Source organism: Gastrolobium bilobum, unplaced genomic scaffold (genome assembly GCF_033153095.1).
Source record: "Gastrolobium bilobum isolate Gb01-03AN ecotype WA unplaced genomic scaffold, APGP_CSIRO_Gbil_v1 utg2327, whole genome shotgun sequence".
NCBI classification, from domain to species: Eukaryota; Viridiplantae; Streptophyta; class Magnoliopsida; order Fabales; family Fabaceae; genus Gastrolobium; species Gastrolobium bilobum.
In genome coordinates this window covers 60,576-73,711 of record NW_026896700.1, presented here as the reverse complement: position 1 = coordinate 73,711, position 13,136 = coordinate 60,576, and the positions used below count along the sequence as shown (strand labels likewise).

The 13,136-nt window shown below is 34.9% G+C and overlaps 2 protein-coding genes across 2 annotated transcripts; one reads left to right on the top strand and one right to left on the bottom strand.

Annotated features, from left to right (window-relative positions):
* The first annotated feature begins 1,343 nt into the window (after window positions 1–1,343).
* Window positions 1,344–1,808, top strand: LOC133301495 (uncharacterized). The gene has a single exon (XM_061501129.1). It carries the CDS (start codon window positions 1,344–1,346, stop codon window positions 1,806–1,808), a length of 465 nt encoding a protein of 154 aa, XP_061357113.1.
* Window positions 1,809–6,129: 4,321 nt separating this feature from the next.
* LOC133301500 (small ribosomal subunit protein uS13z/uS13y/uS13x-like) lies at window positions 6,130–8,415 on the bottom strand. The gene is made up of 4 exons (XM_061501134.1): window positions 8,271–8,415; window positions 7,951–8,111; window positions 7,603–7,791; window positions 6,130–6,527 (listed from the first exon to the last, which is right to left on the bottom strand). The coding sequence occupies exons 1-4, from the start codon at window positions 8,271–8,273 to the stop codon at window positions 6,422–6,424; spliced, it is 459 nt and encodes a 152-aa protein (XP_061357118.1). The 5' UTR covers window positions 8,274–8,415; the 3' UTR covers window positions 6,130–6,421.
* Between the last annotated feature and the right edge of the window lie 4,721 nt (window positions 8,416–13,136).

The following is a 13,136-nucleotide window of genomic DNA, read 5'->3' as shown; positions in this document are numbered from 1 at the left end:
GTGTACAGAGGCATTAAATGAGTGGAGCAGGTGCATTAAATGAGTCTCAGTCCGTTCCCCTTTTAATATATTTAAAGGAATACGTTACCATACGTTCCCCCACTGTGTTTTTGTCACAAATGTGTAAAACAAGTGATTTCCGTGCTGAAGTTGCTCATCAGATGAGGGAACGTGTGGTATTTTTCCATCAAAATGGGCTTAGATGGGAACGAATTTACGTCCCATCAATAGGGAAAGATGACTAGACAAGGAAAGTCTAGAGCATAGGAAGTAAAGCGAATTCATCCCTCTTGTAGTGCTAATAGCTTTCTTCTAATCTGTCCTAAGACACAACATATTTCCAATCTAATTTTTACTTCATTAATTCTTGTTTTATCACTTTCTTTCAAATAAGTTTTAGTCAATCTCTTCCTCTTTTTATGTTGAGCTCTTGGTAACAAGCTTTCATTCTCATAGGAGCATCTAAAGCTCTCCGTATTATGTGTTTAAATCGTGTCAATCTCTACTTTCGCATCTTTTCACCCATTGGTGCTGCTTCTATCTTTCATCTAATATCTTTATTTCTTATCTTATACATCCTTGTATGATCACACATTCATCTTAACATCCTTATTTCTACTACTCTCATTTTATGCTTTAGTTGCATGTGTGTTGGTCAATATTCAACTCAGTATAACATTGCTGACCTTACTGTTGTTTTATAAAACTTTTCTTTTAGCATTATAGGAAATTTGTCATCACACAAAAATCCTGATCCACTACATCATTTCATCCATCTTGCTTTGATTTTATGATTTGTATTCCCACCAATCTGTTAATTCTTTTGCAAAATAGATTCCAAATATAGAAAAAAAACATCTTTCTCGAGTACCTCCTATCCAAACAACTGCATGGAATCTTTATCTCAATCACATGCTAGAGCAAACTCACACCTCATATACTCAGTTTTATTATGACTTAGCATAATTATTTTGAACTCCAACGTGCTTCTCCACAATCTTAGTTTTTAAAGCTTTGGTCTCATCAATAAACACAATATCATCTGCAAATAGTATATTTTACAGATGCATTTTATTTTTTCTGTTTTAATTGTTTTACTTGCTGTAATTCAGTTATCCCTTAGCTGTGCATTTTGATTGCACCCCTTTTCTTTCGTTAGACTCCCGTATTTCTAGGGAGCTTGTTATTCTTGCTTTCAGCTATAAAGAGCTACACTGTACACGATGAAATGATCAACAAATATAATGAAAAGTTTTCTATTGTCTTCTTTCTTTCTGCTCTGTTCATTTTTCATTTGTAAAATGGTATCAGTTGAGTTTTGAATCTTGCCCTTGCCTTCTCTCATGGCTTGTGGCAATGCTAATAATTCTTCCACCACCAACCCTGGTGGTGCTGCCTCTTCCAGATCTTCACCATTGATTGAAGATTCCAGTAGTCCCTATTTCCTTAGCAACAGTGACCACCCTGGCTTAGTTTTGGTTACTCATACCCTTACTGGCCAAAATTTCAACTCATGGTCCCGTGCTATGTTACTTGCCCTAACAACAAAGAACAAATCCATCTTTGTTAATGGTTCTCTGATTCGTCCTTCCCCAGATCAACTTCTCTTTAATGCTTGGAATCGCTACAATTCAATGGTGATTTCCTGGTTTCTAAATTCTGTTTCCAAGGACATCACTGACAGTTTAATGTATTTTGACAATGCATATGATACCTGGAACGACCTTCGTAATAGATTTCATCAATCTAACAGTCCTCGCATTTTTAGCTCAAGTTGCAAATATCCTCTCTGCTACAGGGTGCTTTGACCGTAAATGGCTACTATACCCGACTGAAAACTCTTTGGGACGAGCTCCTTGATTACTCCCCTTCTTACCCCTGCACTTGTGGTGCTCTCCGATCCATATCTCATGATCGTGACCAGGACCACGCTATGCATTTTCTCATGGGTTTGAATGACTCTTTTTCTTCAATTCGAGCCCAGATTCTGTTAATGGACCCTCTTCCATCGCTCTCCAAGGTTTTTTCTCTGGTCTTACAAGAAGAACGTCAACATAAAATTACGACCTCTATTCCTCTGGTCGCTGAGGCTTCACTCTTTTCTTCCGCTGTTCCACCACCGTCTATTGCTGTTGCTCATGGTGCTCCTCTGCGTCGTCAACGTCCATTCTGTAGCCATTGTAATATTTTGGGCCATACAAAAAAAAGTGTTTTAAAATACATGGCTATCCACTTGAGTATCAAGCCCAAACCATCCAAGCCCAATACCAACCCTCGCTCAAACGCCATCGTTTCAACTTTACCAGATGCAAACTCCAATGCTTGTCCCTCACCTTCCCTCACCCACCATCAGTACCAACAATTGATTTCCCTTCTCTCTACCACACCTAACCCAAATCCTCAGCCTCCTTCTCCAACCGTAGACATCAACCCCACCGTAGCAAGCCTCAGTGGTGAGTTCCCTTCTTTGTTGCCTTCTACCTGCTGGGTTTTGGACACTGGAGCAACTCACCATGTTTCCTGTGCTCCTTTGTCCTCTTCCTCTACTCCCTCCACCTCCGATTCAGTCGTGTCCCTTCCCAATGGCACGGTTGCTCCGGTGGTCTCAAAGGGCTCTTCCATTATTTTTGCATGTCTGGTTCTTTATGATGTTCTTTATGTTCCTGCTTTTTCTTTCAATCTTCTAAGCATCAGTGCTCTTGCTCACACCACTAACATTGTTGCTCTCTTTTTTCATCTCATTGTCTCCTTCAGGATCGTCTCTCAGGCAAGACGATTGGGATTGCTAATCTTGTTCGTGGTCTGTACGTCCTTGATTCGGCCAGTCTTCTTTCTCTCAAGCTCGTTGTTCCTCCCATTTGTTTATCTGCATTTTCTCTAAATGTAGCCTTATGGCATTCTAGACTAGGTCATTTGTCTCTACCTGTTTTGTCATCAATGAAAACGAGTTTGAATTTGTCTTCTGTTTCTGACCATTTAAATTGCAATGTTTGTCCCTTGCCTAAGCAGAAACGCTTACCATTTTTATTCAATCCCAAATTGTCTCCTAAACCATTTGATCTCGTTCACTGAGACATTTGAGGACCCTTTACCCCCAATTGATGGCTTTCGTTATTTTCTGACCCTGGTTGATGATCACACACGTTACACATGGGTTGCTTTTCTCAAACATAAATCGGAATTTTCTTCTGCCTTCAGTAATTTTTTACACTCTCATTCTCAACCAATTTCAATTCTCAATTAAATCTATCCGTTGCGATAATGCACCAGAATTTAACATTCCTTTTTTTACTTCTAAAGGTATCACTATTTTTCACTCATGTGTTGAGAGACCACAACAAAATTCTGTGGTTGAGCGCAAACATCAACACATCCTGAATGTTTAACTTGATGATGCGACTGCTTTGTAATTCTGTATCTAGTTAGTATTGTTGCATTATTGGTTTTGTTATCACACTATTGGAATTTTTCTCACCCCTTTGGGGTTGCTATTTTTACAAAATGGCAGGAGGACGGAAGAACATATGAAGACTTGATTATATGGATATTTGTTGTTATGTTTTGTTGTTTGGACTTTGCTGTTGCTATTTATTTGATGGATAACTGTATTAAATTGAGAAGTTTGGATTATTGTTGGATTATGATTTTATTGCTGTATTAAGACTTTTATTATCAGCAAGTATTTTGGAAACAAATTCTAGAAACGTTTTGCGAAAATAATTTCTGACGTTTTATTAAGTGCTGATTTTAAACAGTTTCGCGAGCACTTTGCGAGTTATGTTTCGAGGGGCAAACGAACTCAGAATTACTATTATTTTATATGCACGCGAAGCCCCAGACGCGCTCTTTCTAGATTATTTGGAATTTTTTTTGAATCGTTGAATTTGATTTGATACGAATTTTACAAGACAGCAACGTATGCCAAATAAATTAATATTTTCAGCAAGTTAAGAAATTTTGAAAGTACACTCTGATTTTGGAAGGAAACTGATTTCAATTACAAGTTTTAATTAGCAACATCAAAATGGTTTTTCAGTTCTTAAAATATGACGAACGGACTCTAATTCCGCTTAGCAAACAATTCTCTTGGATGCATACAAATGAGGGTGTTACAAATATCTTTCCATCAACCATAATATCAAGAAAATAGCCTTCATGATACATCTTATGGACATAAATCTATATTGATTTATAGATACCTTGGTCTCTATTCTCAAGGATGTTTAACAATTATCTCCCACGACTTCATAGCATGATTCATAAGTTTGATGCTTTGATAACTAAAACAATTCTAATATCTCCTTTATTTTCATAAATAAACACAAACATTGTTGCATTGATGTTAAAATCGCTTGGAACATCACAGGATTGGTTGATCCTAGATCTTATAGCGATCTAGATCTCTTATAAGATCGCAATCTGTTCAAATCTTGTGGAATCGATGATGAAAAACGTAAAATCGGTGGGATAATTTGATCCTACCTTTTCAAAGAGAGAAAGGACTCATGCTTGTTCTCCAAGTGCAAGTGTACTTCAACCATTGAGGAGAGAGAATAAAAATAATCTATTTGTTGAAAAGAAACCAAAGGGATCCACTTTTCAGTTTCACATTCTAAAAACATATTCAGACATAACATATCCCACATTTTTATTCACATGTTTCTTATCTTATCTTTTGCATTTTTATTTTCTATTATCAGAATTTACATTAACTTCTCTTTTCCATTTCATTTTATTTTATTTATATTATTTTTTATATAATTAATAAAATTTATTTGTTAAATTATCCTTATAATTTGATATTTTCATTAAATTTAATAATGATTTAAATATTTTATTTTATTTTTAATATATGGAAAATGTTATTCTCCTTTCACATAAGATAATTTTTCTTATGTTATCTTACCTCGATTTTAGCACCTCACTTTTTTCTTTTTTTATGCAATGGTGGAATCTACTCATTTTCTTTCTACAACATAAGATAATTATCTTATGTGAAAAGAAAGTAATAAAACCCTATATATATATATATATATATATATATATATATATATATATATATATATGCAAAATTAATTTAATTATCTCCTGTCACACTCAAGTTCATAAAACGTGCCCAATTATATATATATATATATATATATATATATATATATATATATATATATATATAAATTTTAAAAAAAGCTGATGGGACCCAACTTGTTTCTATCTACAGGAAAAATCGATGATCTCCGGGGACAGAAGAAAAACAATGCCCATATATATATATATATATGAATTTTACATTTTTGTACGTAAAACTCTCTAACATAACCATACACTTGTCTATATAACATAATTTTATGTTGTAAGATTTATTTATGGGATATTTTTTTCTCCTTTTACAGGAAAAACAAAATCTCATTCCCGCACTCACAAAATATTGTAAGGTCCACAAGTTAAAAAAGTCAAAAAAAATAAAAATAAGAAATCTCCAGATTCGATGGGTATGTAGAAAAGTGTTAATTTCATCTGCAACAGAAGAAAATGAACACCCTTTATTTATTAGATAAATGAATTATTATTAAAATCTTGAATTTTTTAATTTGATAATAAGTTAGAGTTTTATATATTTGAACTCTTTTGTTATCTATTATATTTGCTATCTTTTTTCTGTTTCAAAAATAAAATAAAAAAATACGCTAGTTAACTCGTGACGAATTGTGTCAAAAGTACTAAAACTTCAGAGTGACACGATAATTCATATTATTTCCCCAAATCCATTATAATTCATTTTATTTTTCCAACTTTAATTTACATTATTTTCCCAAATCCATTATGCCAGAAGTGGACACAACACAATTTTGACATGTTTTAAGCACTTTTTTTATTGATTAATTACAAATCAACTTAAGCCACACAACGAATGAATTGTAAGTGCATCCTTAATAAATTTAATATAATAATTGTTTAATTCAATTCGACATTTAATTAATTTCATATATTAGCAACCCTTGAGGATAGGCAACACATTGGGAATAAATTACTTGAGTGCTTTTATCCATCTATCACAAATACTCTGTGTAGGCTAAAGTCTCCTACGTCATTTTCAAACCCATGCTTTGTGAATGCAGAAAAGAGGTATGCATTAACACCATTACAGATATATCAAGAAATTATCAACATCACACCCATTGCTTTGTGAAAGTAGCATTTTTCCTTTTCTAAACAAGGTGCATACGTAATTTCAACAATCCTACGTAAAGTCTCTACAACTCAGAATTCCAGCATGCGACTGATCACAAAGTAAAGCAAATAACAAAAATATGAAATCTTGAAAGTACTAAACAACCAAAACAAATAATGGCAAAACTTGCCTTTCGTAATTCAAATTTTTCTTCCCCAACAACATATATTCTCCAAGCAAAAAGATAAAAGCTTAACGCTTCTTAGAGACACCAACAGTTTTCCCCCTGCGACCAGTAGTTTTAGTATGCTGGCCACGAACACGAAGACCCCAGTAGTGCCTCAAACCACGGTGGTTTCTGCATAAACAGCAATAATGTGAGATTGAAGTGTTATTACCAATGAAGCACGTACACCGAAGCAGATACTCAACATGACAGAGAGAGACACCAAATTCTAAAATTGTAGGAAACAAACACAATCATGTCTCAGATATCTTCCAAAAAGTTTCCTAAACAAACTTGTTATAGTAGAACTAGTGATGTACAACTACAAGTACAATCCAAAAACAAAAAGTTTCATATTTTGAATCGCTGTCTATGCCATGTCCGAGCAAAACAAAAAAATGTAAACTGGAGTACTGGACACATGTTAGTGAGTCATAGACAGGGGCACACACCACCAATATGGTGTATCCTCACTTTATAGGTTATTAATCAATGCATAAGTTATTTCTCAGAAGAAGAAAACCTAGAGTATTATGTAGGTTTTTACACAGTTGGGTAAGTGAAAATATAAGGCTGATTTTACATCAACATACACCATCCCATATCATAACATTAATAACCTATCAAGTGCAACAGGGTCTTCCTAGATTTTTAGAGACTATCATCCAAGATCACTATTTATATATACAATAATTACACCGAGTTCTTGGAACAATATGGTTGACAGAACAACTTGAAATAGATGTTATTGCTAATATTCAGTAAAAATCCAGCAAACTAAATACTTTCTTCAAAGAATAAACTTCCGTGTCAGGCTCTGACAATATTGCATGCAGTCAGGTTACAATTAAATCATCACAACAGGAGAAGAACAAGGAGACAAGTGACAACATAAAATCCAAATCAAAACCGACAAAGATAACTCTTTCAATATGATTCACCACACATGACATATCATATGTTACACATATCAATCAGAGGATTCTTGAGCTGCTCTGCATATGCAATGTATATTTTGGGGGTAGATCTCTAGTTGTCAATTAGGCTCTGTCAAAACAGGTTTCTTTTGAACAAAATGTACATGATTTTGTAACAAAAAAACATAATTCTCAACCCTACATAGAAATAGAAGTTGCTCCTAATAGAAAAATCTTATCAACCCAAGTTTTAATAAAATTTCAACATCAAGATACCCAAAATGAATCACCTGATTTTCTTCAATCGCTCCAAATCATCCCTCAACTTCATATCCAGTGCATTTGACACCACCTGAGAATACTTCCCATCCTTGTAGTCCTTCTTCCTATTCAAAAACCAATCTGGGATCTTGAATTGCCTAGGGTTGGCAACCACAGTCATAAGATTATCCAACTCAGCAGCACTCAATTCACCAGCTCTGAAAACAAAACAACCAAAACCCATTTCAATAAAAATCATGAAATTAAAAAAGAAGAAGCAAACATTCCAATAAAAACATAAAATTTAGAAAAATAAAAGCTCATAACTAACTAACTGACAGACAAAAAAAAAACAGAGAGGTTCCATAAAACCGAACCTCTTGTTCATGTCGACATCGGCTTTTTTGCACACGATGTTAGCGAATCGCCTACCAATACCCTTGATTGAGGTAAGAGCGAACATGATGTTTTGCTTCCCATCAACGTTGGTGTTTAGCACACGCAAGATGTGCTGGAATTCCTCGTTAGCCACCAAAGACTGCGAACACACAGAAAAACCAAACAAATCAAAAACCATATAAGGTGATTCCAAATACAGTGACCAAAAAATCATCATTTAAAATGGCTAAAATAAAATGCATCTTTTGAAGAATGCCCATATACCCAAATCGCAGAGAATGAAACATGGAAATAGTACCATTTTTTTTGTTTTTCGCAGAGGAGGTGATTTGTGAGAGGAAGAGGATCGAGATTGCCGCCGAAGCTCTTACACTTAGCCGATTTGGAATTTGGGAATTTAGGGTTTCTGCATTTTATACTCTGCACGCTGAGGCTACTTACTTGAGTACTAATTAGGGTTTCTATGTGGGGAATGTTACAAGTGGAATGACGACTTCGCCCCTCGAGAAAACCAAGTATATCTCTTGGGCCTAGAATAAAACGTTGGCCAATTAACATCTTAGAGTCAATATGAAACAAAACAATAATAAACCCAAAGTATATGGATTTAGTGTTTTTAGATTCGAAAACAATTATTTTATCTTTTCCTAAAAGGGATTAGTGTTTGTTCTTTATATAAGATTGTGTTATTTTAGTAAAATTTATTGTATTTTATAGTAAAAGAAACAATTATATAATTGTAATTATAGAGGAGAAAGTGAAAGGTTTTTTTTATAATTTAAATATTAAATAAAACACGTTATTTTTAACTAAAATAGTTATCTTTTAAAAGGACAAATATTATTTCTTTAATAAAATCAATTTTTTAAAAGGAAGAATGTTTTTTTCAATAATCCCATAGTATTATTTTGAGATTTCTTTATTGGTTTATCGATTATTCAATTAATCCAGTTGAATTGTGCAACTCGAGACCATTGATTAAGTTGGAATAATTCATATCATTGATAAACTCACCTCTAAGTTAGGCAGTTGGCAGCAACTTTCTCTCTTTCAAGCTTGGGCGTATCACCTTGGCTAAATCTGTTCTTTCTTTGGCTCTTTACTTTCACATGCAACATGGTATGTTACCTGTTGGTGTTTGTAAGGAAATTGAGAAAATTATTCAAAATTTTATTTGGGAAGACACCTGATCACAGAACTGCTTATCTCTTAAGATGGGATATTCTCCAACGTCCTAAAGGTAAAGGTGGTCTGGGTCTTAAGAATATGGTGGTAATGAATGAAACATTCTTGGGTAAACTATTATGGAGGCTTTACTCTGAGGAGGACTCATTGTGGGGAGAGCATCTTGCGTGCCTTCTATAGTACTAATGATACTCTTACATTCATTGCTTCTTCTGTTGTTCTCGGTTGTGGTCTCATTTATGCCATGTTTGGGCCAAGGTTCATTTTCATGCTTACTGGAAGGTGGGAGATGGCAACAAAACTTCATTTTGGAATAGTAGTTGGTTATTTCATGAGGTTAGGCTTGGAGATTCATGAGGTTGTTTCAGATTCTGGTAATTGGCAGTTTGAGATGCTTACGTCTTGGCTTCTTAATAATGTAATTCACTATATCAGGAGTATCCTTCCCCATTCGGCTAATGACCCTCCAGACCGTAAAATATGGTTTTTGGGTTCTGGTGAATCAGTTTCGGTCAAGGGTTGTACAATTTTCTTAGTGATTTGGAGCAGAATGGTTAGGATGATGGATGAGAGGATTGGTGCTGGCGTAAGATTTGAAAGTGGCCTGGTCCTCATCGAATGAAAATTCTACTTTGAAAGTTAGCTCTTGGGAGGTTACCTACTAAATTATTGATTACCTCGTGGTCTAATAGGGAAAGTCTTTGCCCGATCTATAGGATTGAGGATGAGTCTATTATCTATGTTTTTCAGGACTGTGAAGTTGTCCGTGAATTATGGTGTGAATTCATTCCTTTGATTCACCAGGATGACTTTTTCATCGGCAATCTCGGTTCTTGGCTACGTGATTATTGGTTTACAGAAAAGCTAGATATCCATAATTGGTCATCTATTTTTGCTACTTTTATTTTTCAAGTTTGGTGTTGAAGAAATGATGTTGCTCATTCACAGTTGATGGCTCATTCGTCGCCTCATTCTGCTGGTGTCATTAAGCGCACTATTGCTGAGGTGTTGGGGTTTTTTTTTCCTCTTCCATTTCCCATCCAGTGGTCTCTTTAATACGCTAGGATTTTCCTTCCTTTGTGTATGTTAAACTTAACACAGATGGTGCTGCTGAGGGAATTCTTTGTATTGCTACTTGTGGTGGTTTATTCCGTAATTATCAAGGGAATTGGTTACTTGGCTTATATGTTCTCTTTTACAGCTGAGTTATGCGGAGTTTGGCATGGTCTTAATATTGCTTGGCACGGAGGTTGGCGTCGTCTAATCCTTGAGAGCGATTCTACCTCAGTGGTCGCTTTGCTCACCAATCGTGGAGGTGCAACTTGTGAGTCTCGTTTGTTAACCCGTATACGGGCACTTTTAGATCGTAATTGGCAGGTCTCGGTTACATATGCTTTTAGAGAAGCCAACAGTTGTGCTGATTGTTTAGTTAATCTCCTTATTCTGAATTCTTTTTTGTCAGATGACTCTATCTTTGTGGTTCCTCCTACTCCTTTAAGGTTGATGCTTTAGGCGGACGTTGCGGGCATTTGTCATCCTAGGAGAGGAATGGGATAGAACTATATCTTTTTTGTTTATCTCTTTTTTGCAATTTTTGTTTCGCTGTTTTAATTTCTTGTATAAAAAAGTTGGAATAATTCCATACTAATTGATTTATGTGCTTGATAATTCTCCCGTAATACTAAATACTTGGTACATCATTTATTAGAAATGAAAAAATTTACTTACCTTAAGCCATTTATCTTATTCCTTCTTTTATGGTTAATGACATATGAATTACATGTTTATTTACTTTAGTTAAAAAAAAATCTCTATTACGAAATCACTAAAAATATACTAGAAAATAAAGATCATCAAAATAAGTAAGACTCAAAGTGTTGTGTCTTCAAGTGGTGCAATTCAAGTGGTGCAGGCAAACTCGTAACAAGCAGACGTCCTCCTACATGGATTGCTGACTATGTAAGTTCCTGAGAAAGAATGTCACGTCAAATGCAATAGTTAATTAAGAGTTATTGGTTGTGAGCTATTGTAACAAGATAGAATAGGACACATGTGCAATTTCATAGTTTTCTCTCTCCTCTACTTTTCTTCTCCTTCCTCTTATACAAACGTATCAATTGGTGTTTTTATTTCGATTGCAACTCCACCATGAGGATTTAGGAAGTAATGGATGAATTACGCTCTGAACTTCAACAAGAGGTTCAATCCACACATTCAGATCTGAATTAGAAGTTGGAGCAACTCACTGAATGTGTCCTCACTCTTGACGCTTGTCCGAGGGATTTCTTGCAATGTTATTAGACACACTCGGTCATTGACCCGGCTGGGGTATTGAGTTATCGGGTCATTAGTTCAAATCGTAAATCACCGGTTGACCTGGTAAGCATATGCAAATCTATATTTTATGCTAAAATATCTACAAACATACTCAAATACAAGTAAAAAATGATATCAGTTCAAAATATTCCAATATGAAAAATAATAAATCACACACTATTGTCCAACAAACATATAACATTTGTCATGTCCTTAAACATTTAACATCTACCACAAGTCTACAACATCAAACTTTTCCACTATTAAAGGGAAACAAAGAAAACAAATTGTTAGCACAAAAACATATCATCATGCCTGTTGGGTGTGAACTTGTTGGTTGCTTAGATGTTCTTTTAAAGACGTTCCCTGTAAGAACCTGCACCGTTAATTATGGAAGTTAATTAATTGCTTAAGAGAAATTAGGAAATAATTTCATAAGTGAGTAATATTGCTGAAAATCACTTTTCTGACGAAAAGTGCAGATATCGGTTCTGCTACTCGGTATAAATGCATACCGATGAAGTATCCCGGAAAATTATAATAAGTGTATGAATATTCCTAGAATAATATGTAGGACTGTGATTTCAAGTTTTAAGTTAAAATAATGAGAACTGGTGCCAGAACTGATACTGGCTACGTAAAAGCGTGTACCGGAAATGTACTGCAAAAATTAATATAAAAATATGATAAATCTTGTAAAATTGAGTAGGTTCGAATCCTAAGTTTGGGATTAAAATTCTTAGAGTAACTATTATTGTTAATACTGTGTGTTTAAAGCTTAAGTGTCTATAAATACAACTTTTGGGCTCAAAACCCTAGGAAATTTCTATTCCTACGTGACCTTTGGAGGCTGATCAGCCTTGGTACTGTTCCATTGCTTGTTCCCTTTCAAACTTGAGTTTCTCCCTTGAAACCAACCAAGTCTTAGCATTTTCTTTTGATTCTTCCTCTTCCATCTTGTGTGCACTTTATAGTATACATTGTGGGGAAGAAAGACACCTTCTTGCTGAGTTTAGCTTATGAGTTGTGTTACTTGGGGCTGAGTTTGTGAACTACCTTAGTGGAGGCTTTGTTCATGACTTTTGTGGTGCCAAGAAGTGATCTTTTGGCTTAAAGGACCAAGCTTGGTGGTCAAATTCGTGTCTTGCCTAAGTCTGAACTTTGGTGCTGTGTTGAGGACCCTTATGGTGTCTCATTTTTAGATTTTTGGAGCTTAGAGGTATACCATGAACACCTCTTTGTCTTTTGATGATTTTAAGCTTGTTTAATCGGTTAAAAAGTAAAACTTTGATCAATTGAATAAAGGAATGTGTTTATGAGTCCTAATCATGTTAGTAAACATCTGTTTAAGGAGTTCTTGGACTCTAGATCGAGTTTGGATCATTGGAGGTCAATCATACCTTTAAAACTCAGTTTTCTGCATTCTGTCGAAGAAGTATTCGAACACTTTTCAGGAAGTATTCGAATACTTCCTGGAAAAATACAGTAATCGAATACTTCGCGAGACAACAGCGACCTAGTTTAGTAAAATTTTGATATCTTGAGCTACAGAGCTCTAAATTGAGTTAGGTTTGGACCTATGTGAAGCTAACACATAGGGCTACAACTCTGTAAATTTTCAGATCCATTGGATAAGTGGATTGCTCTCAGTTTATGTTTGAAG